Source organism: Ranitomeya variabilis, unplaced genomic scaffold (assembly GCF_051348905.1).
Source record: "Ranitomeya variabilis isolate aRanVar5 unplaced genomic scaffold, aRanVar5.hap1 Scaffold_81, whole genome shotgun sequence".
Taxonomy (NCBI): domain Eukaryota; kingdom Metazoa; phylum Chordata; class Amphibia; order Anura; family Dendrobatidae; genus Ranitomeya; species Ranitomeya variabilis.
Window position 1 is genome coordinate 47476 of NW_027508201.1, and position 25316 is coordinate 72791.

The 25316-nt window shown below is 47.8% G+C and overlaps 1 protein-coding gene and 1 non-coding gene across 4 annotated transcripts in view; both read left to right on the top strand.

Moving 5' to 3' along the window:
• Window positions 1–8191: 8191 nt before the first annotated feature.
• Window positions 8192–25316, top strand: part of LOC143792826 (piwi-like protein 1) — a 94466-nt gene continuing 77341 nt past the window's right edge. The window contains exons 1-6 of one of the 3 annotated variants that reach the window (XM_077279341.1): window positions 8192–8401; window positions 15101–15187; window positions 15382–15796; window positions 21201–21326; window positions 23747–23958; window positions 24175–24296. In XM_077279341.1, coding sequence (XP_077135456.1) covers window positions 15110–15187; window positions 15382–15796; window positions 21201–21326; window positions 23747–23958; window positions 24175–24296 — 953 coding nt within the window. In that variant the 5' untranslated portion in view covers window positions 8192–8401; window positions 15101–15109. Of the gene's footprint in view, window positions 8402–14288; window positions 14453–15100; window positions 15188–15381; window positions 15797–21200; window positions 21327–23746; window positions 23959–24174; window positions 24297–25316 lie in introns of those variants that run through there. The other 2 variants (XM_077279344.1, XM_077279343.1) reach the window with 2 other exon arrangements.
• On the top strand, window positions 9327–9433 carry LOC143792833 (U6 spliceosomal RNA). The gene has a single exon (XR_013219930.1). It is a non-coding gene; the product is annotated as a U6 spliceosomal RNA (small nuclear RNA).

The window sequence follows — 25316 nt, forward strand, 5'->3', positions numbered from 1 at the left end:
GATCATTTCACACAAAACTCCACAAATGGGCCGGACAAAAGTATTGGCACCCTCAGCCTAAGGGCTCATTTCCACTGGCGAGAGACAAATCGGTCCGTAATCTGGACCGAAAAAACGGATGTAACGTATGCGATTGTCATGCGAGTGCAATGAGATTTTTAATCGCACCATCCGTTTTACATCCGTATTACTGTCCGATTTGTACGCACCGGTGTCCTTTGAAAAGCCGGCAAATCAGTGCTGTGTACAGTAAAATCACACTGACAGGTTAGAATAGAGTAGATATATACACATAGAATAGGTATATATACATATATATATGTCAGTGAGACACCTATATATGTATATTTATATTTAATTCAGCGCTAGATAGCATTAAAGCCGCTAATTCAATTGCCGGCTTTTCATTTCTCCTTCCCAAACCCGACAGGATATGAGACATGATTACATACAGTAAACCATCTCATATCCCCTTTTTTTTGCATATTCCTCACTACTAATGTTAGTAGTGTGTATGTGCAAAATTTCGGCGCTGTAGCTATTAAATTTAAGGGTTAAATCGCGGAAAAAATTGGCGTGGGCTCCCGCGCAATTTTCTCCGCCAGAGTAGTAAAGCCAGTGACTGAGGGCAGATATTAATAGCCAGGAGAGGGTCCATGGTTATTGGCCCCCCCCGGCTAAAAACATGTGCCCCCAGCCACCCCAGAAAAGGCACATCTGGAAGATGCGCCTATTCTGGCACTTGGCCACTCTCTTCCCACTCCCGTGTAGCTGTGGGATATGGGGTAATGAAGGGTTAATGCCACCTTGCTATTGGAAGGTGACATTAAGCCAAATTAATAATGGAGAGGCGTCAATTATGTCACCTATCCATTATTAATCCAATTGTTTGAAAGGGTTAAAAAACACACACACATGATTAAAAAGTATTTTAATGAAAGAAACACACAGGTTGTTTTAATATTTTATTGCTCTCTCAATCCATGTGATGACCCTCGCTTGGAAAAATAATAAACCAACAATATACATACCCTCTCTGATGAACTGTCACACGTCCCACGAGGTAATCCATCTGAAGGGGTTAAAATATTTTACAAGCAGGAGCCCTGCTATAATGCAGCTGTGCTCGTGCCTGTAAGCCCCGGCGAATGAAGGAAATGTGGGTCAATGACCTATAGTTACCTTCAGTCGCGGTGATGCGCCCCCTGCTGGATGTCCTCATGAACTGCAGCCTGGGAACTTTTTCCCACGCTCGAGGTCATATGAGCACATCCACCAGGGGGTGCATCACCGCGACTGAAGGTAACTATAGGTCATTGACCCACATTTCCTTCATTCGCCGGGGCTTACAGGCACGAGCACAGCTGCATTATAGCAGGGCTCCTGCTTGTAAAATATTTTAACCCCTTCAGATGGATTACCTCGTGGGACGTGTGACAGAAGTCTCCAGTGCTTTCTCTCAAACCATTTTCTAGTGCTTTTTGAAGTGTGTTTTGGGTCATTGTCCTGCTGGAAGACCCATGACCTCTGAGGGAGACCCAGCTTTCTCACACTGGGCCCTACATTATGCTGCAAAATTTGTTGGTAGTCTTCAGACTTCATAATGCCATGCACACGGTCAAGCAGTCCAGTGCCAGAGGCAGCAAAGCAACCCCAAAACATCAGGGAACCTCCGCCATGTTTGACTGTAGGGACCATGTTCTTTTCTTTGAATGCCTCTTTTTTTCTCCTGTAAACTCTATGTTGATGCCTTTGCCCAAAAAGCTCTACTTTTGTCTCATCTGACCAGAGAACATTCTTCCAAAACGTTTTAGGCTTTTTCAGGTAAGTTTTGGCAAACTCCAGCCTGGCTTTTTTATGTCTCGGGGTAAGAAGTGGGGTCTTTCTGGGTCTCCTACCATACAGTCCCTTTTCACTCAGACGCCGACGGATAGTACGGGTTGACACTGTTGTACCCTCGGACTGCAGGGAAGCTTGAACTTGTTTGGATGTTAGTCGAGGTTCTTTATCCAACATCCGCACAATCTTGCGTTGAAATCTCTTGTCAATTTTTCTTTTCCGTCCACATCTAGGGAGGTTAGCCACAGTGCCATGGGCTTTAAACTTCTTGATGACACTGCGCACGGTAGACACAGGAACATTCAGGTCTTTGGAGATGGACTTGTAGCCTTGAGATTGCTCATGCTTCCTCACAATTTGTATGTAGATAAGAAAAGTCAGCGACCCGCACCACAGATCCTGCGTATATGCGAGCCTGTGAATTAATGGAATGTTGCTGTCCTGCTGGGTGTCGGGTGCCGTAGCCAAAGAAACCAAGTGAATGTATACGATGAGAAGAAAAACGGCTGCACTCACCAACCTTCTTATGCAGGTCACTTTATTCAATCCATTATAACACGGCCCGGGGGTGTACACATAGGGTTATGCGGCGGCTGAAGTTCAGCCGCCGCATAACCCTATGTGTACACCCCCGGGCCGTGTTATAATGGATTGAATAAAGTGACCTGCATAAGAAGGTTGGTGAGTGCAGCCGTTTTTCTTCTCATCGTATTCCTCACAATTTGGTTTCTCAAGTCCTCAGACAGCTCTTTGGTCTTCTTTCTTTTCTCCATGCTCAATGTGGTGCACACAAGGACACGGGACAGAGGTTGAGACAACTTTAATCCATGTCAACTGGCTGCAAGTGTGATGTAGTTATTGCCAACACCTGTTAGGTGCCACAGGTAAGTTACAGGTTCTGTTAATTACACTAATTACAGAAGCATCACATGATTGTTCTAACAGTGCCAATACTTTTGTCCACCCCCTTTTTTATGTTTGGTGTTGAATTATATCCAATTTGGCTTTAGGACAATTCTTTTTGTGTTTTTTCATTTAAGACAAATTAAATGAAGATAATAATACCAAAGAATTTGTGTTTGCAATCATTTTCAGGAAGAAACTGAGCATTATCGGACAGAATTGCAGGGGTGTGAATACTTTTGGCCATGACTGTAGTGCCTGTAAAGTGTTTATGTCAGGCTGAGCTCCGTTTTGTGTCACGTGGTGCTGGCGGCTGCCTGTGCTTGGTAACCGTCTAGACCGGACTCTTCCTCCGCACTGTTAACCGTTTAGTGACCCAGGCGTTGTTGTTTCATCTGTTTTTTCCTGTGTTTCTTCTTTGCGCCGTGTTTCGTCTCTGTGGCGCCGTGTTTCGTCTCTGTGGCGCCGTGTTTCGTCTCTGTGGCGCCGTGTTTCGTCTCTGTGGCGCCGTGTTTCGTCCCTGTAATAATGTAAAGAGATAAAAGGTAGGCCTCATAACCGGGAGTCACCACATAAATAAGAATAGCATGATAGAACACAGCTTTATTTCACAAAAAATACACAGAAGGCAAAGCACACACATTAAAACCATTTAAAAAAAGGGGAGATAGAAAGAAACCCCGTATACACAACGGCCCCTAATAAGGCAGAAAAGCCCGCACATAACTGAGGGGTACAAAGTGAACATGCCCACCGATGACAATAGCCTATATAGACAGCATGACCATCAAGTCTGTAACATGAGTGCGGCTCGCCCGAGTGCCTGCGCAAATGACAAACCAATAAGCAGATGCCAAGTGACATAATAGCACACGTCAGCTAAGACGAAGCCAGGAGGAAATAACGGAGGGTTAAATGACGAAAAATACACTATAAAAGGAACATCCAGATGTAACTCCTAAGCAGACAGGGCCAGTACTGCCACCAAGAAGGACATGTAATACTGTCCACTACACACCCAACAGTGAACCTGGCGACTGGAGAGAATAAGGGCAAACCTGCCTTAAATAATAACCCTCCCATGGCCAGCCATGGGCAGAATCATGTGAGCATGAGGACCCTAATAAGTTAAAGTGCCGGCTGCGGAGACGCAACGCGTGTCGCCACAGACTTGTGGCTTCGTCAGGGGTAGTAACCGCATTGCCAGCCTAATGTTTAAATAGGAAATAATCAGTTTACATTACCATGAACAGCTGTGCCTGAGCCAGATTCGCCACATGGAGTATGTGCAATTCTCATTGTACACGCCGAGCCCGGCGTGTGTCCTACTGCGCATGCGCCGGCGTCCCAGAGCGGACATACGTCATCCGCTCAGGGCTGCCTTGACAGCGTGCACGCTGTGCATAGTGCGCACGCGCTGGAGTACAATGAAATGGTCACAGGAGTAAGTAAATAAGTGCCGGCTTATACCGCTCTGTGCTACTGACTATGGCCGGCGTCACACTAGCGAGTTTTATGGACGTATGAGCATAAACTACGTCCGTAAAATACGCATTGCACACGGCCCAATGAATCTCTATGGCCCAGCTCCTATCTGCCGTATATTACGCATCCGTAATATACGGTATGTTACGGGCGTAGAAAATCACAGCATGCTGCGTTTGTCACCGTACTGCGCAAAAAAAATCGCCAATGAAAGTCTATGGGGGGTGGAGCCGCATATTCATGACTGTAATCGGCGGCCCCACGTGACCGCATACAGTAGAAGGTGCGGCCAGGACAGGAAGCAACGACAGCCAACGAGGGAAGCGGGTGAGTATTTTCAGAACAGCGGTGGGAGGGCGGCGGACAGATAGATCTTTCTTTTAAACACTATTATTCATATCTTCTATGTAGCAAACGCTGCTGCACAGAAGATATGAATCGCGGCTTCAGCACCATGTGGGGGGGACAGCGCTTACTGTAGCGCTGTCTCCTGCACGCCACACGGAGAACGTCCGTGTGAGGTACGTGTTTTACACGGACCCATTGACTTTAATGGGTCAGTGTAATACGTGCACTCCCACGAACACTGACATGTCTCCGTGTTTGGCACACGGAGACACGGTCCGCAAAAAATCAATGACATCTGCACAGATGCATTGATTTTAATGTGTCTACGTGTGTCAGTGGCTCCGGTACGTGAGGAAACTGTCACCTCACGTACCGGAGCCACTAACGTGTGAAACCGGCCTTTGGGCGCACGGCAGGGCTCGGAAGGGAAGGAGCACCATTTGACTTTTTGAATGGAAAATTAGCTCCAATCGTTAGCGGATGCATAGTGAGCACTTAAACCCCCAGGTGCTTCACAAATTGATCTGTAAAAATGAAAAAGTACTTTTTTTTAACAAAACATTTCTTTTAGCCTCAATTTTTTTCATTTTCACATGGGCAACAGGATAAAATGGATCCTAAAATTTGTTGAGCAATTTCTCCTGAGTACGCCGATACCTCACATGTGGGGGTAAACCACTGTTTGGGCGCACGGCAAGGCTCGGAAGGGAAGGCGCGCCATTTGACTTTTTGAATGGAAAATTAGCTCCAATCATTAGCGGACACCATGTCATGTTTGGAGAGCCCCTGTGTGCCTAAACATTGGAGCTCCCCCACAACTGACCCCATTTTGGAAACTAGACCCCCCAAGGAACTTATCTAGATGCATAGTGAGCACTTTAAACCCCCAGGTGCTTCACAGAAGTTTATAACGCAGAGCCGTGAAAATAAAAAAATATTTTTCTTTCCTCAAAAATACTTTTTTAGCCCGGAATTTTTTATTTTCCCAAGGGTAACAGGAGAAATTGGACCCCAAATGTTGTTGTCCAGTTTGTACTGAGTACGCTGATACCCCATATGTGGGGGGTAAACCACTGTTTGGGTGCACGGCAGGGCTCGGAAGGGAAGGCACGCCATTTGGCTTTTTGAATGGAAAATTAGCTTCAATCATTAGCGGACACCATGTAGCATTTGGAGAGCCCCTGTGTGCCTAAACATTGCAGCTCCCCCACAAGTGACCCCATTTTGGAAACTAGACCTCCCAAGGAACTAATCTAGATGTGTGGTGAGCACTTTGAACCCCCAAGTGCTTCAGAGAAGTTTATAACGCAGAGCCATGAAAATAAAAAATAATTTTTATTTTCTCAAAAATGATTATTTAGCCAGCATTTTTTTTATTTTCCCAAGGGTAACAGGAGAAATTTGACCCCAAGAGTTGTTGTCCAGTTTCTCCTGAGTACGCAGATACCCCATATGTGGGGGGTGAACCACTGTTTGGGCACATGCCGGGTGTTATGATTCTCAATGGCGAGAGAACATAGCCCAGCAAACATAAGAACTAGCTCTTGGAATGATGGAAACTAAACTGACCATGAACTAAACCTGCCGCACAACTAACAGTGGCCGGGTAGCGTTGCCTACGTTTTATCCCTAGACGCCCAGCGCCAGCCGGAGGACTAACTAATCCTGGCAGAGGAAAATATAGTCCTGGCTCACCTCTAGAGAAATTTCCCCGAAAGGCAGACAGAGGCCCCCCACATATATTGGCGGTGATTAAAGATGAAAATGACAAACGTAGTATGAAAATAGGTTTAGCAAAATTGAGGTCCGCTTACTAGATAGCAGGAAGACAGAAAGGACACTTTCATGGTCAGCTGAAAACCCTATCAAAACACCATCCTGAAATTACTTTAAGACTCTAATATTAACTCATAACATCAGAGTGGCAATTTCAGATCACAAGAGCTTTCCAGACACAGAAACGAAGCTACAGCTGTGAACTGGAACAAAATACAAAAACACACAAGGACAAAAGTCCAACTTAGCTGGGAGTTGTCTGGTAGCAGGAACATGCACAGAAAGGCTTCTGATTACATTGTTGACCGGCATGAAACTGACAGAGGAGCAAGGTTATATAGCGACTCCCACATCCTGATGGGAGCAGGTGAACAGAGGGGATGATGCACACAAGTTCAATTCCACCAGTGGCCACCGGGGGAGTCCAGAATCCAATTTCACAACAGCCGGGGCTCGGAAGGGAAGTAGTGACGTTTTGAAATGCAGACTTTGATGGAATGCTCTGCAGGTGTCATGTTACGTTTGCAGAGCCCCTGATGTACCTAAACAGTAGAAACCCCCCACAAGTGACACCATTTTGGAAACTAGACCCCCAAGGAACTAATCTAGATGTGTGGTGAGAACTTTGAACCCCCAAGTGCTTCACAGAAGTTTATAACGCAGAGCCGTGAAAATAATAAATAAGTTTTCTTTCCTCAAGAATAATTTTTTAGCCCGCACTTTTTTATTTTCTCAAGGGTAACAGGAGAAATTGGACGCCAAAAGTTGTTGTCCAGTTTCCCCTGAGTACGCTGGTACCCCATATGTGGGGGTAAACCACTGTTTGGGCACACGTCGGGGCTTGGAAGGGAGAGAGCGCCATTTGACTTTTTCAACGCAAGATTGGCTGGAATTAATGGTGGCGCCATGTCGCATTTGGAGACCCCCTGATGTGCCTAAACAGTGGAAACCCCTCAATTCTAACTTCAACACTAACCCGAACACACCCCTAACCCTAATTCCAACCCTAACCACAACCCTAACCCCAACACACCCCTAACCCTAGTCTTTACCCTAATTCCAACCCTAAGGCTATGTGCCCACGATGCGGATTTGTGTGCGGATTTTTCGCACCGTTTTTGAAAAATCTGCAGGTAAAACGCACTGCGCTTTACCCGCAGATTTACCGCAGATTTCCAGTGTTTTTTGTGCGGATTTCACCTGCGGATTCCTATTATGGGGCAGGTGTAAAACGCTGCGGAATCCGAACAAAGAATTGACATGCTGCGGAAAATACAACGCAGCGTTTCCGCGCTGTATTTTCCGCACCATGGGCACAGCGGATTTGGTTTTCCATAGGTTTACGTGGTACTGTAAACGTGATGGAAAACTGATACGAATCCGCAGCGACCAATCCGCTGCGGATCCGCAGCCAAATCTGCACCGTGTGCACATAGCCTAATTCTAACCCTAGCCCTAATTCTAACCCTAACTGTAACCCTAGCCCTAATTCTAACCCTAACCCTAAGTGCAACCCTAACCCTAAGTGCAACCCTAAGTGCTTAGGACAGGACGGAGGGGTAGGGAACACTGACGGCGGCTGCAGATCGCCGCCGTCAGTCGGTGGGGGTGCAGATCGGGGTCTCCAGCTATTGCAGTATCGGCCATGGCTGGATTGTAATATTTCACCAATTTTCATGGGTGAAATATTACAGATTGCTCTGATTGGCTATTTCACTTTCAACAGCCAATCAGAGCGATCGTAGCCACGGGGGGGGGGGGGCGAAGCCCCCCCCCCCCCCCTTCCCCGGGCTGTAGCACCCCTCCCCCTCCAGTTAACCCTTTCCCCCGGCCTGCAGGGACGCGATCATTCTGTGACACAGCACAGGCGTCACAGGGCGGATTGACTTTCATGACGCCTACGCTGTGTCACAGGTCGGGAAGGGGTTAAAGGGGTGGTGGACCGAGGCTGATCCCTTTATCCCTGCACGTCCAAGAGCAGCAGCGGCAGCAGGAGGACACGTCCCCGCCGCATATCGCTGGCTTACCTGCCCCCCGGCAGCTTCTCCGGGTAAGTGCGGGGCTGGAGGGCTCTGGGCAGGCGGTCTGGGGCGGCGCTGGATAGAGGGGGCTTTTCCTGATGGTGGTGGCGCTGCCTGGCCCTTCTGGTACCGGCGCCGATAAATTTAGTCCCCAGCTTCGGTTCTCTGCTAGGCCGCATTCTGTAACTCCGCCCCCGCTGTGACGTGTCCCAGCGGCTCCGCCCACCGAAGCGCCTCTTGTAATCTCGGCGGCCATCTTCCCTTCTCCCGCGGCCCCTCTGGGCACACACTGGCATTTGGTCTCTGAGGTAATTTGTCGGGAGCAGCTCCCCGCAGGCGTCGGCACTCTCTGGGGAGACTCTACACAGCTACAGTGGGGACACAGGGTCTGGGTGAGGGGGCTTCTCTGGACCACCCTCCTCCTCCTGCTGTAACCCTCTCACTGCAGAAGTGTCCTACAGGGGACATATAGAAGGGTACAATGTCCCGACCTAAAACATCTATACAGGCTCACTAGGTCACCTCATGTACCTCCTGCCAGTCTGTTTCCTTAGGCTCAGACTTCTGCAAGGCCTGTGACCCCCAAATGCCCTCAGGAGCCTCCGCCACCACCGAGCCCAGTGTACCGGGCCCCCCTGAGTGGGCTACGACACTGTCACAATCCATGGCTTCTCTGGCCACAGTGATTGAGTCCCTCCACGATCCCTCCAGGGGTCGGAGTATGCGCAGGTCTGACATAAATGGATCCTCTCCCTATGGGAGCCGTCGATCAGTAGGTGTCAGCCCTCTAGAAACCTACCGGCGTCTAGGAAAAGGATCAGCAGCACGTCCCCAGAGCGTTCACGTGCATTCTTGTTGGCGAGTTACGCTTCTCACTCCCCAGGGGTCAGTAACTACCGCGATTCTGAGTACGAATCGGGCGGCCCCTTGGACTTGGATTCACAAGACTTCCAGGTGCTCGCATAGGCAGCACATATACTAAAATTGGAACGATACAGAGAAGATTATCATGGCCCCTGCGCAAGGTTGACGCGCAAATTCGTGAAGCGTTCCATAAAAATGGTGGATTCGCTGATGGAGGAGGTCAATCTGACACATTGAAGAGAAATCTGATTCCGTTCCGGATCAAGCTGCATCCTTTAAGAGGACTAAACACCCCCATAAGACTTTTGCAGTCCACCCTGAGTTTACGGCCATACGCAATCGTTACAGGGAGCGACCGGACAAACGCTTCACAGGACAAAAGTCTCTCGAAGCGAAATATCCTTTTTCGGCTGTGCCGGGGAAGGATTGAGCTGAATCCCCTGTTGTAGACCCTCCAGTTTCTCGCCTGGCATCCAAGACCCTTTTATCCGTAACGGATGGGTCATCCTTTAAAAATCCCACAGACCATCAGATGGAACACCAGGCTCGCTCTGTTTTTTGAGGCCTCAGGCTCGGCCCTCTGCCCTTCAGTCGCTGCAGAATGGGTTTCTAAGGCGATAGTCTTCTGGGCAGATACCCTGGCCAAATCCATTCAGAGCGGTAATTATCTCCTCTGAAGCAGTCAAATTTTGTGGCCTGGACATTACCTGGTACACGCATTTTGGTTGCAGCTGGCTGTTCTGCTCTATTGGCAGCGAACGCAGTCACGATCAGCAGAGCATTATGCTCAGAGAGTGGAAAGTGGACTCTGCGTAAAAAAAAAAAGTCCTTGATATCTCTGCCTTTCCAGAGTGGTCGCCTATTTGGTAAGAACATGGATCAGCTTATTTCTGATGCCACGGGAGGAAAGAGTAAATTTCTTCCCCAGCAGAGGCTTAGGTGTCTTTTTCGGAGACATCAACAATTTCGTTTCCGATCCCTTTGCTCCAACCCGGGCTGGTCCACCGTCGCTACCTTCCCCGGGTCAGGGCACTCCCCCACACAGGGACATAGGTTCTCAAGTCTCCTACAGACCTAGTCGACACTGGTAATCTTGCCCTAAACAGTTGAGATCTAAGGGATCTAGGTCTCAGAGATTTTCCGCCGCTGACTCCTGGCATCGTCTGGTCGACACCGGCAGGGTGGGCGGCCGCCTACTTCTATTCAGTCAGGCCTGGCTGTCCGTATTTTACAAGACCTCAAACTTCTAAACAAGTTTGTCAAGGTTTGTCATTTTCGCATGGAATCTCTGCATTCAGTCTTCGCTTCTATGGAAGAGGGAATGTTTTTTTGGCATCCATCGACATCCAAGATGCTTACCTACATATCCCGATCTTTCATCCGCCACTAGAGATTCCTGCGCTTCGCCATTCACGACCAGCATTTCCCATTTTGAGTCACTCCGCAAGACTGGGTCATTACCCCGGTTCCGGGAAATGAGAAGTTCAAGGGTTTCTAGTCGAATCTATTTGTGGTCCCAAAAGAGGATGGTACAGCCAGGGCCATCCTGGACCTAAAGCTTCTGAACAATTCTGTCAGAGTACGGCATTTGAGGATGGAGTCTCCCCCTCTCCAAGGGTTCCTGCACTTCGCCATCCGCGAAGAACATTTTCAGTTTAGCCTTGCCCTTCGGCCTTGCTACCGCCCCCAGGGTATGCTCAAAGGTCATGGCGGCAGTCATGTCCAGTCTACATTCTCAGGGCCTGGTCGTCTTGCTAGCCCTTCAGCAAGTGGCCTGAGCACTTTGTCAACCATCTGTTCGTTCCATCCGCCTTGGCATGAGGGACAACATGCGCTTTGGACGCATGTGACAGGAGCCTCTTCTCCCTCGTCAACATACTGCCCAGGGTAAATGGTCTCCTCAGAGGAGTGTTCTCTTCCCATCTACTGTATGTGCTGGAGATCTGAGCGATCTGGCTGTTCCTGCGGCGGTTCCATCGTCTCCTGACAGGCTGTCCCATCCGAATTCAATCAGACAATGCCATGGCCATGGCTTACAGAGGGGTCATCTGCAGCAAAGCGCGAGGTGGAACACATCCTTCACTAGGCCAATAGAAACCACTCCGTTATCTCGGCTGTTAACTCCCGAGCATGGAAAACTGGGCTGCGGACTTCCTCAGCTGTCAAGGCCTGCCCTCGGGAGAGTGGTCTCTTAATCCGGAAATTTTCCAGCGGACCTATCTTCACTAGAGGACACCAGACGTGGATCTGAATGCCAAGATGCTTGAGTTTGTAGCTCGATTACGGGACCTGAGAGCCATTGGGTGGACGCGCTCGTCCTTCCGTGGAGTCAGTTTAGTCTTCCCTACATGTTTTCCCCCATTGCTTTTGATTCCGAAGGCCTTCAGGAAGATCAAAGCAGAGGGAGTACCGGTGATCCCAGTTGCTCCTGACTGGCCACGCCGAGCGTGGTACGCAGAATTAGTGCAGCTTGTCAGACATCCCTTTGCAATCACCAGATCGACCAGACCTGCCTTTCCAGGGCCCGTTTGACACCAGAACTCAGGGCCCTGAGTTTGAGGGCTTGGCCGTTGACTCCTGGGTCCTAACCGTAGCTGGTTTCTCCCATGAGGTAGTTTCCACCATGATTAATGCTCTGAAGCCGGTGTCAGTACGCATCAGAAGCTGGTGTTAGTACGCATCTATCATCGGACCTGGAAAGCCTTTTTTGAATTCCTTCAGTCCGGTCTGTACTCGGGCCTAGCGCCGAGCTCCCTCAAAGGGTGGGTCTGCCTTGTCCTTATTGTTTCAGAATAAAGTCTCTTCCAAACCGCAGGTGAGAACTTTCTTTCTGGGAGTCTCTTGTGTGGTACCTCTACATAGCGCCCTTAGACGCCTGGGACCTTAACTTGGTCCTAGGTGTCCTATAGGAATCTCCCTTCGAACCGTTACAGGTTGTCTCTCCTACCTCTCATGGAAGGTCGCCTTCCTAGTCACGGTAACATCAATCAGAAGGATCTCGGAGCTAGTTGCTCTCTCCTGCCAAGCGCCTTTTCTGACTTCAGACACAAGGTAGTCCTCAGGTTGTCCCTGCCCTTCCTTCCAAAAGTGGTGTAGCTGTTTCACCTTATCAAGGATATTGTCCTACCCTCGTTTTGCCCAGCACCGGTGCATCGTGTGGAGAAAGCTTTCCACTCTTCGGATCTTGTGAGGGCTCTCAGAAGGTACGTGTCTAAGACGGTGCCTTTTTGCCAGACGGACGCCCTGTTCGTGCTCCCGAAGGGGCACCGGAAGGGATCGACTGCTTCTAAGTCAGGAATAGCCACATGGATTCGGTCGGCTATTCGAGAAGCTTAATGCGGGGATCAAGGCACACTCCACTCGGTCGGTAGGTGCTTCATGGGCCATTCGGCATCAAGAGTCTGCGGAGCAGGTTTGTAAAGTGGCGAGCTGGTCTAGCCTGCACACTTTCTCAAAGCATTATGATGTCCATAGATGCTGGGAGTTTACTCTGTTATTTCCCACCCAGGGACTGCTTTGGAACTTCCGACGGCCCTGTGTCCTCCAATGTGGCGAAGGAGAAACGGGGATTTTTATGTACTCCTCGTAAAAAACCTTTTCTCCGAGCCACTCATTGGGGGACACAGCACCCACGGTGTTGGACTGAAGGCTGCTATTGTTTTTCTGATTTACCATGATGTACCTATTCTTGATGATAATAATCCTACTGCTTGGTCACTAAACTGGTTTGGGCTGGAGCCAGTGGGTGGTGTATACTGTAGAGGAGGAGCTAGCTTTTTTTGTATTCACTTAGTGTCAGCCTCCTAGTGGTAGCAGCATAACACCCACGGTCCTGTGTCGCCCAATGAGTGGCTCGGAAAAAAGGATTTTACGGTGAGTACACAAAAATCCCTGTTTTGATCATGTGATGGGGTCTATCACAGTGATCAAAATGAAACAATAGGAGAAATCTTTTTTCCTGGAAGAAGATGATGAGGGGCGGGTGCCGGAGCCCGAGGTACCAGGGGCGGATCCCATTTCTCTCTCCTCTGATGTGTTAGATCATAGAGGAGAGAGAAATAAATGGAAAATCTGCCTTTTTTTTTTTGCCATTAATCGGAGAATAAACCGACCCTAATCATGTTCTCCGGAGTATCAGCTACCCCCGGTAGCAGAGACCCTAGAGATTTTCCAAAACTGGGAAGCGCTATAACCTTATTTCTCAGCGCTGTTCAAAAGGCGTATAGACGGTCGTTAAGGGGTTAAGCAACTGTGCACACCTCGCTTGTAAAAGTCAACAGGTTGCTCCAAAAGACACGTTGTGACTTCGGAAATCAGAGTCTCATTATCTGGATAACTTAATTGTTGGAAAGAGGTGGAAGTCTGGTGAATAAAGGGATGTCGTAGAATTTTAGGCCACAGGATCGCGTGTTGTGAACTGGTGCATTGTCTTGCAAAAAGCTGACATCTTCGGTGAGCATGCCACGGCTCTTGGTTTTGATGGCCTCCTGCAATTTCCGCAGCAGTGAAGCACAGTATTCCCCAGTGATCATGGTACCCTTTGCTAGAGAATCCATCAATACTACTCTGTGCTGGTCCCAAATACTGTGAGCATGACCTTGCCTGCCAAGGGTTGGGCACGTGCCTTCTTTGGAGGTGAGTCATGATGCTTCCATTACATCTACTGGACTTTAGTCTCAGGATCCTAGTGATGGATCCAGCTTTCATCCTGTGTAATCAATCTGTTGATAAAATCCTCCTGGCCTCCACGGCACATTGTCAATAAAGCCTGAGAGCGTTAGACTCGTTCCTGCTTCTGGAAAGGTGTGAACAGCCGGGGAACCCAGCGAGCAGATACCTTATGTATGTGAAGATGGTCTTGGATGATTTTTTCCATGGACACCACACTAATCTTGACATTTTGGGCTAGGTGGCGAATGGTTATGCGGCGATTTTCCAAAAGGGCGCCCTCCACTTGCTGGATGATGTGTTCATCAATAGCAAAGTGGGGTCGCCCTGGAATTGGAGCTGTTTGCACCGAAGCCCGACCACATCTGAATTGACGATGCCAGTTCTTGACTACATAATATGATGGGAATCATCACCTTTCATCTCATCGAACGTCTCTTTGGTGTGCGGCCTTTCAATAAAGGAACTTGATGACGGCTCGGAATCCACTGGGTCCATTATCAAACTTCACACCACTCCAGCACCTGTAACATCAACACCGTTATCAGGTCTGAGTGGCAAATTGGCACAAAATCTACAGAGACTTGTATCATTACACATGTGCAGTGTCATCGTCCTGTGATAAATAGAAGTGGGTCAGGGAAAATCTTTAATGAACGCCCCTCGTATCTGTGAATCCAGATTTGGGGTAAGATTAAACAATTACAAGACAGGATCTTCAGCCTAAAAGATGTAATAGAGCTGTGTAGCTGGAAATCCAGCTCTGTGGTGAGTTGAAGCAGTTACTAGACAGCAAGATGGAGGTCATTGTACAGAGCCATATACCTGGAAATCCAGCTATTAGGTGAGATTAAACACTAGAAAGCAGCAGCATGGAGTAAATTATAGAGCAATACTGAGCAATATAGCTGTGAGTCCAACTAGGGTGAGACTAAACACTTACTAGAAGACGGGCCTCTCGCTGATCTCCGCATAGCCTTCAATAGGCAGCTATCCTGTAATCCCTCAGTGAGCCGGCACTCAGTCTTGTAATGAGTAGGATGATGCACCTTTTTTTCACAGTCACAGATGCACAGTTTTTCAGGGTGAAAAATATGTGTGTGTGTGTATGTATATGTGTATGTATATATAGATATATAGATAGATAGATTTTTTTTTTTTTTCCATTTATATATTGAAATCTGTTTCCTTTGCAGAAGTAAAAGATGAGCGGACGAGCCAGATCCCGGGCCCGCGGCCGAGCTCGTGGGCAGGAGCAGGCCCCACAAAGACCACCTGGACAGGTTTTGTACCCCACTCATTAACCCTTTTAGTAATTCCTGCTGCTTTTTCATAATGGAGGCGCTTCAAGCGGTTTCTTTTTTTCCCACAATGCATTGCATTGTTCTCTAATCCTGCAGAGGCAGCAGAATTATGGCAATCTGGGTCCAATTTTTTTTTTCCTTACTATATTATTGAATAACTCTCGAATTTACAGGTACAGCAGACCCAAGGACCCCAGCCAACAGTCAGACCACCGCAGCCCCAAGGACCCCAGCCAGCAGTCAGACCACCGCAGCCCCAAGGACCCCAGCCAGCAGTCAGACCACCGCAGCCCCAAGGCGCCTGGGCAGCAGTCAGACCACCGCAGCCCCAAGGCGCCTGGGCAGCAGTCAGACCACCGCAGCCCCAAGGCGCCTGGGCAGCAGTCAGACCACCGCAGCCCCAAGGCCCCCGGCCAGCAGTGAGAGCACAGCAGCCTCAATCCTGGCCGGCACTCGGACCACAGCAGCCCCAAGACCCCCGGCCAGCAGCAGTCAGACCTCAGCAGCCAGCACCTGAGCCTTTGCTGGTCGGAAGAGGGCGCCAGAGAGGCCCGCCGGCAGCGGCAGCAGAGAGACCAGCGCCCGAGTGTAAGTGTCCTTAATGTTCCAGGGTTAAGTGCGAAATCTGACTGAGAGACTTGTCCGTGTGTCATGAATCGGAGGTGTTTGGTTGCCCCCAGTTCTTCATCAGGGATTTATTTATATCCCAGTTCCGGTTTGGAACTTGCAGCTCTTTGCCCCCCCCTTACCCTCAGGTTAGTCAGGGAACTACACCTAGGATAATTAGTCACCAGAAAGGCTGCCTGCTCGTGTACTGACTATCGGGCACGCTGCAGTGAGGGCGTTATACCTATTCCCAGTCACAGGCAGGAAATCAACTTATAAGACCCTTTCCGTCACTGCCCGCTTTGCTCAACAAGCCCAAAACGCTTCGCTGCCACCAGCTCCTATTACTATGATTAATAGTGGGTTGGCTCCTGACCTGACCAGTAGCAATGGCTTAGGTTGGAGGACTAGGGGTACGTTTAGAGCAAGGAGAACAACACAAGTAAATATTATATCTTTTACTCCAAGAAAGATTAGGCAGTGTTTACAAAGAGTATAAAAACGATATTACAAGATGAGGCAATTATAGTATGTACAGAACGATTACAAAATAAAAAGGATTAAGGATGAAAAGCACTTACAGTTCACGCATATCATGGCTGCCATGGGGCGAAGGAAGTGACATCCCAATGCATCAGGCTGGTTGCTGAGCCTCCTGTAGCAGGCTTCCTAGGCAAAAGACCACCTCTCAACTCAGCTGGTCAATGTTATGCCCTGTGCTTCATGACCACACTGATTGGGCGAAGCTATGACATGCACTCCCTTCTGGAAGTTATGAAAAACGTTACATCGGCCATAACTCAGGGTGGGAACCTCGTAGAAGGGCGCCAAAACAGTCATTCTCCCAAGCATGAGATTGCCGTTCATTTAAGTCCAAACATGACTTGGCTATGTGACTTGAGTAAGCAGTAATGCATTTCTCAGGTTCTGCTAGGCACTGAGCTTTGAAAACTCATGGGAGGGTAGCTCTACTGATGCACATTCCAAAAATGTAAGATTCCCCCTACCCCACTTAATCGATGCCATTATATTTGGTCTTAAAATGAACACTGTACTAGATAAAGAGATGGCCATGAGGCTGTAGGCTGCTTTCAACCAGTTCAGCGCCATAAAAGTAACCAGCGAGACTGCTAGCACACTGGTTTCACACATTACAGCTGAACAGCAGGGGAGAGGGAGAAGTGGACTTACATACGCAGCTGTGAAGGGGGGATCAGGGCTGGAGCCTGCTAGTACAAAGCCAAAGAGATGTAGCAGAGCTGTGTAGGCGTGCATATTCATGACACCGTGATTTTAGGAATGTGCAAGGGCAAAATATTACAAAACCTCAAAATCCCGCAAAACATAAGTGGAATAGATGATGTGCATCATTTACGGGACCGATGCAGCCAATCACTGGCCACAGCAGTTACGTGGTGTACATGTAAGCTTCACTACTGAGGCCAGTGATTGTCTGCAGTCATCACATGGATGGTGGCTGAGATTTAGCTGCAGGATGACGGGGAATATCACCACTGAGTTGTGCGGGCTTTTCTTTGTTTATTTTTATATCTTTTTTTTTTTCCTGTCACGATTCACACCGTGACTGTCAAGATCCCTTAGCCGCTGCCTACAATATGTCACGGATTGGGGTGACTTTAGACCAGCAGACGGCTATCACATGTGCAGGGGGGCTTATCCTAGTTATCCCTCCACTGCCACAATGTGATGAAAAAAAAACACACACGAGGCTATTGACCTCTTGTTTACAGCAGGGGCTTATTTTAGGTATCCCACTGCTCTTCAATATACCATGAACTGCAGGGATTTGTGTATCCCGCTTACAGTTCCACTTAAACCTTGCAGCTCTCTGGCGCCCCCCTTTTGTCAGGTCAGATTAGGTACTGCACCTAGGGTGATTATTCGCCAGAAAGGCTGCCTGCTATGTACTGGCTATTGGGCGCACTGCAGCAACGCGATAACTACTCCCACTCAGGCAGGAACAATAATTATCAAGCCGCAGTCGCTACAGTGACCCCCAAAAGCCTGCACACGGTCGCTGCCACCAGCTCCAATTGAACGGGTCTGGAGCTAACCCAAACAGTAGCGTAATTCCCTTCAGAGACAGGGTACGGTTTAGAGCATGGAGAAATAACTGGCATGAAATAATATACCCATAAAGTTTATGCAGTGTTTATCAAAATATTTTACAAAGATGTTACAAATGAGACAATTGCAAATATGTACAAGGTAATTATAAAAATAAAAGGATTAAATGAAGAAAAGGTAACACTCACATATTCTCAGATCATTGCATTTGCAGGCAACAGGCTAGGAGAGCTTTCCATCTATCCCAGTGCATTGGCACTCGCAGTCTGGTCGCTTCAGGTAAAAACTCACAACTCCCCCCCTGGAAGCCTGCCATCAACTTTATAACCTACAGCCTGTGACCTCACAGAAAGGGCTGTGTTGAGATCGCCCGCCTCTTTCTTCAGTGTAACTAAATGTCCCCTAAAGATATCTAATGCTGGTATCTTCGCTACAGGACATGTCAGAATCATATCATACCCAGCATTCATCTCAGATTACCGTGGGCTTTCTAATGAGATCAAATATGTCCTGTTATGTACAGAGCAATCACTACTTCTTCCCCCGATGGAGTTAGACGACTGTGTTTAGAGTGATGGGTAGATGCTTCGATGGAGATCAAGAATATGTATTTATCATTCTACTATCCCAAATAGTTTGTCTAATATCTCACAATAACAGAACAAAGGACCGCATGGTTCTAGAAGTTTCTCTAACAGTTCCTGCTAGTACCAATTTCCCTTGCAGCTATGCCAGTCGTAAATACCTTTCTTCAATAAAACTCCCCTCTCACATACATTGGCAAGGCAGCTCTTGGCTGAATGAAAGGGAAGGGGGTTTTTTAACCCACAGCATGCTAGCAACAGAACTAAACTTATATGATATTTCATACCATATCGTGACATTTCCCGTTCCCCCTTTAACACTATCCTGACCTAGGAAGTGCTGGTAGTCCTCATATGGGATGCAGGTGTGCGGACCGGTGTTGCATAGCTGGCACCAGCCTCTAACAGCCGAGATCGGAGACAGCTCTGATCACTGCTGTGTGAACAGTTTTTAGATGCTGCTGTAATTCATTGCTGCATTTATACAGGTGCAATCCCTGTGGTGCTGGGAGCAGATTGTCCTCATCCCAAAAATATAGATATACATATGTATATGTGTAAGCTTTTCTGGTGTCTCTGCAATATATCAGCGTCTTTTGGTCATCTCCCACTTGGGGAAGAAAAAAAACGAATCCGGATGTTGTACGTACCCCTAAATGGTACCAATAAAAACAGAAGTTCGCCCCACAATAAGGAAGACCTCGCACAGCTCCAGCTACAGATCTCAGGAATAGGGCAATACCATTATTTTATTTATCGTATTATAAAAATGAAGTTTTTTAGAAATATTTGTGGTTTGAACATTTTCGGAAAAAAAATCTTTTTTTTATTGAAAATTTCCCAAACCACAAATATGATACAATATATTTATAATTATGTGTATAGTATGTGCATATATATATTATTTTTGTGGCTTTAAATAATTTGTAAAAAGATATATGGTATGTACAATGCTCAAAAAAAATAAGGGGACACTAAAGCAACATATCCCAGATATCACTGAATGAAATATTCCAGTTACAAATCTTTTTCATTACATGGTGAAATGCATTGAAAACAATAAAACCTAAAAATTACCATCGTAAATCACAACTAATATCCCATGGAGGTCTGGATTTAGAATGAAGCTCAAAATCAAAGTGGAAAATCAAATTACAGGTTGATCCAACTTCAGTGGAAATGCCTCATGACAATGAAGTGATGCTCAGTAGTGTGTGTGACCTCCACGTGCCTGTATGACCTTCTTATAATGCCTGGGCATGCTGCTGATGATGTGGCAGATGTTCTCCTGAGGGATCTCCTCCCAGACCTGGATTAAATCATCTGTCAACTCCTGGACAGTCTGTGATGTAACATGGTGTTGGTGGACTGAACAAGACATGATGTCCCAGATGTGCTCGATTCGATTCTGGTCAGGGGAATGGGCAGGCCAGTCCATAGCTTCAATGCCTTCATCTTGCAGGAACTGCTGACACACTCCAGCCACATGAGGTCTGGCATTGTTCTGCATCTGAAGGAACCCAGGGCCCAGCACACCTCCACATGGTCTCACAATGGGTCTGAGGATCTCCTCCCGGTACCTAATAGCAGTCAGGGTATCTCTGGCGAGCACATGGAGGGCTGTGCGGCCCTCCAAAGAAATGCCTTCTTACACCGTTACAGTCATCCTGGAGGATGTTGCAGGCAGCAGAACGTTCTCCACGGTGCCTCTTGACTCTGTCACGTGCTCAATGTGAACCTGCTCTCGTCCGTGAAGAGCACAGGGCACCAATGTCTCATCTGCTAATCTTGGTGTTCTCTGGCAAATGTCAATAGCCCTGCATGGTGTTGGGCTGTAAGCACAACACCCACTTCTGGATTCACCGGGCCCCTATACCACCACTCTCATGGAGTCTGTATATGACAGTTTGAGCAGACAAATGGATGTTAGTGGCCTGCTGGAGGTCATTTTGCAGGGCTCTAGCACTGTTCCCCTTGCTCCTCGTTGCCCAAAGGAGGAGGTAGCGGTCCTGCTGGTGGGTTGATGCCCTCCACATCTCCTGGTGTACTGGCCTGTCTCCTGGTATCTGCTCCATGCTCTGGACACTGCTCAGACCCAGCTACCCTTCTTGCTACAGCTCTCATTGCTGTGCCATCCTGGATGAGTTTCGCTACCTGAGACACTTCTGTGGGTTGTTGACACCGCCTCATGCTACTGTACAGTACCTCAAAGGGTGAGAGCAATGACAAAATGCAAAAGTGTCCAAAGCTGCCAAAAAGGATGAGAACAGAGAAATGGTCTGTGGTCAGCCCTGCAGAACCACACCTTTATAGGGGCTGTCTTGCTAATTGCCTATTTGCCTGTTGCTCCATTTGCACATCAGCAGGAGACATTGATTCACAGTCGGTGCTGCTTCATAACTGGACAGGCTGAATATTTCAACCACAAATAATAATTGTATGGTTATAATCCCAGACAATCCTATAAAAGGTTATTCCAAATATGGGAAGTGATCACCTATTCACAGGATAAGTAAGAACTTGCTGGATGCTGGGGTCCGGCTGTGGGGCCCCTACTGATTGCTAGGATGAGAGGCCTCCTGGTGTAGTCTCACAGGATGCTTCCTGCCGCCACTGTGCAGTATTGGGGGCCCCTTTTCTGTCCTGTGACCCCCTGTATGTGTAAGGGAGACCTGTGTAGCTAATAGTTTAACAAACCTTTTTCTTTCGCTTAGTTCTGCAGGTGTCAGCCGGACTTGCAGAAGTGTCTATCGGGGAACGGGGCGGCCGTAGGCGCGACTTCCATGACGTCGGGGTGAACACCCGGCAGACTATCGAGCACGTCCAAAAATCGAAAGCAGGTAATCGCGTCCTCGAATCTTTTTCCACTTATCTTGTTGTTTCTTGCTGTTCTGTGGAAAGCTGGATGACAAACATGTTTCCACCTCTACAACTCCTGGGTTTGTCATCTAGTTATCACCAAGTCAAAAAGCTGCACATGAAGGGTTAAAACATGCATGTCTCTGGTCCCCAAATCTCGCTGGGCGATTGGAGTCTTTTTATGCCAAATAATTGGAAATGAGAAATCAATAGAGGTGACGGGGGTTTTTACACTACTGGAAAAGGGGCCCCAAAAGATAGAAAGGAAAAGGCAAGCAGTACTCATCTTACCCCGGTCCTCCGCCTGTTCTCTGCCGCTGCTCCTATTTGCTTTTCTGCTGTAGCAGTGACACCACATCAAAAGCGCACATCACTGCTGCAGCCAATCACTGGGCACGGCAGCTCCTGCCATCTACATGATTGACTGCAGCGGTGATGTGCGCTATTGAAGTGGTGTCGCCACTGCAATCAGATTAGAGCAGCGGTGAGGAACAGGCTTCACATGATGACATTTGTGGGAACAGCCAGATTAGGTGTCTTAAGAAAGCAACTGAATGGACTGAGAAATGCAAAAATATTTTCTTTCTATAGCCCCAACATATTCCACAGCACTTTACATTTTACAGGGGAAATTGTACAGATAATAAACATTACAACCTAACAGTCACATAAACAACAGACACCAAGAGGAGTGAGGGTCCTGCTGCTCGCAAGCTACAGTCTGAGGAAATAGGGGAGACACAAGAGGTGGATGGTGACAATTGCTTTCATTGTTCGGAGCTGCCATAGTGTAAGAAATCGGGTGTTCTTGTTAAGCTGCATGAACCGGTTATCAGCCAGAATATGTAACCGTACAGACACAGAGGCTATTAAATGCATAAAGCATGTGAGGAACCTGGTTATGAAGAAAATGTTGAATGGGCAACACAGTGATAGTTAAAAAAATGAGTTGAGGCGGTAGGCCAGTCTGAAGAAATGCACTTTTAGGGCACGCTTAAAACTGTGGGTATTGGGGATTAATCGTATTATCCTGGGTAGTGAGAAGACTTGGAGACGGGAGTGGGAGGTTCTGATTATTGAGGATGCTAACCTCAGGTCATTAGCAGAACGGAGAGCACGGGTAGGGTGGTAGACTGAGACCAGGGAGGAGATGTAGGGTGGTGCTGAGCCATGGAGCGCTTTGTGGGTGAGAGTGATAAGTTATATTGAGCTCTGTAGCGGATGGGTAACCAGTGCAACGACTGGCACAGGGTAGAGGCATCGGTGTAACGGCTGGTGAGGAATATGATCCTGGCTGCTACATTCAAGACAGATTGGAGAGGGGAGAGTTTAGTAAGAAGGAGGCCGATTAGTAGAGCGTTACAATACTCCAGACGAGAATGAATAAGAGTTGAAAGTAAAAGGTCGAATTTTAAAAATGTTTTTGTGTAGATGACAAGAGCGAGCCAGTGATGTGGGGGGTGAATGAAAGATGTAAATCAATTATGACCCCAAGACAGCGGGCATGTTGCTGGGGAGTGTAATGGTGGAACCACACACGGAAATGGCAATGTCGGGAATAGGTAGGTTCGCAGATGGAGGAAACGCAAGGGGTTCTGTTTTTGACAGGTTTAGTTTCAGATAGAGGGAGGACATGATGTTGGAGATGGTGAAAGACAATCACTGGTGTTATGTAATAATGCAGGCGTGATTGTCCAATAGGGGTGGTGTACAAGAAGGAGCCTAGGACTGATCCTTGAGGAACCCCAACAGTAAGGGGAAGATGATAGGAGGAGGAGAAGGAGCCGGCAAAAGATACAGTGACGGAGCGGTCAGAGATGGGAGGAGAACCAGGAGAGAACGGTGTCATTGATCCCGATAGAGCGGAGCATAGTGCGGAGGAGCTGGTGATCCACAGTGTCACATGCTGCAGAGACATCCAGGAGATCGGCAGGGAGCAGAGACCATTAGATTTAGCTTCTAGTAGATCATTAGAGACTTTAGTGAGGGAAGTTTCAGTAGAGTGTAAAGAGAGGAAGCCGCATTGTAGAGGGTCCAGAAGAGTGATCTGAGAGATAGCGGATTGCACGGGAGTGGACCAAGCGTTCCAGGAGTTTAGAGATGAAGGGAGATTAGGGACAGGTCTATAGTTGGTAGCACAGTTTGTCGATGGATGGTTTTTTAGGTAATGGAAGTATACTGGCGTGTGTAAATGAGGAGGGAAAGATACCGGGAGAGAGGGAGGGTTGAATATTTTTGTAAGGTCAGTGGTGACAGCCAGGGAAAAGGACTAGAGGAGATGTGAGGGAATAGGGTCACTGGTGCAAGTAGTAGGGCGAGAAGATGCAAGGAGCCTGATCACGTCGTCTTCCGTGACTGGTTCAAATTGGTAAAATATAACCATCTCCCCTAATATCGGCAGGCTCCTCTGGAACCCTGATTTCTCTTGTGACCAACCACATCAAGCTGGTGTCCCGACCACAGTGGGCCCTGTACCAGTATCACGTTGACTTCAACCCCGCCATGGAGTCCAAGCGTTTGCGGTATGCCCTCCTGTACCAGCACGAAGAAACCATCGGGAAGGCGCGGGCGTTTGATGGAACCGTGTTGTTTTTACCAAAAAGACTGAATAAGGTAAAGTTGTTCCAAGGACAGCGGGTCATCGATGGAGAGCAGTGATGGAAGTGCCGCGTGTAACCAGACAAGGCCTCGTGGGTCACTTGGGACCATGTTTGATCTGACATTGATGACCTTTCTGATCACCAATATCTGTCCTTTCACTCCTCTCTGGTAGTTGACGTAACGGTGATTGCATTTGATGGTTTTGGATTTTTTTTCTTGTTTTTGAAGGTCACCGAGGTGTTCAGCCAAACTCGAAATGGAGAGAATGTGCGGATAACAATCACCCTGACCAACGAGCTTCCACCGACCTCGCCCACCTGCTTCCATTTCTACAACATCATTTTCCGAAGGTCAGAGTGATGTAGGACTGTAAAATTATCGGCTTTAAAGGGTTAATCCCAAAATTTTAGGTTACTCCCCCTTTCCCCGACCATTGGGACCCCACACCATCCCAAAATTGGACTCTGCAGAACCCGTTTTGAATGGAGCCGAGGTGTTCATGCTGGACCTCCTCTCCAGCAGTCAGACGAGGGGGTATCATGATAATTTGGGAGTGTTCCTTTTACAATAATGGTGTGAACCGATCAGTGAACTGTCCTGTATCTGGAGGCTCTCCTGCAAGACTGAAACTTTAGGCTCCTTGGCCCCAATGAAAAATCTTAAACCAGGCCCCCACCTTTCACGCTCCATTTATAATACTGTTAAAGGGTTGTCCAGGGTTAGAAAAACATGTCTGCTTTCTTTCAGAAACAGCGCCACTCCTGACCATGGGTCGTATTGCACGCCAACTCCATTGAAGTGACTGGAGCTGCGTTACCACGCACACTCCATGGTCAGGGGTGAAAGAAAGCAGCCATGTTCTTCTAATCCTCGACAACCCCTTTTAAAGGGGTCTTCCCATCTCCCAAGATTCTATCCCAATATGTAGTAGGTGTAATAATAAAATTAGCAAATATCTCCAATTACAAATGTAGTATAGTTCTTCTAATTTGCTGTGTTGCTTACCCCATGTGCAGTGCTTAGCAGTAAGCTTAGGTTTCCATGGTTATGACCACTCATATAGTGACAGTTGTTAGTGGTTGTAACCATGGATACCTAAGCTTACTGCAATGCCCTGCACATGAGCGACATAGTAAATCAGAAGAACTACACTACATATCTAATTGGAGATATTCGCTGTTAACCCCTTCATGACCTTGGGGTTTTCCGATTTTCCGTGCTAGTTTTTCGCTCCCCTCCTTCCCAGAGCCATAACTTTTTATTTTTTTTTATTTTTCCATCAATATGGCCAGGTGAGGGCTTATTTTTTGCGGGATAAGTGGTATTTTTGAACGATACCATTGGTTTTACCATGACGTGTACTAGAATAT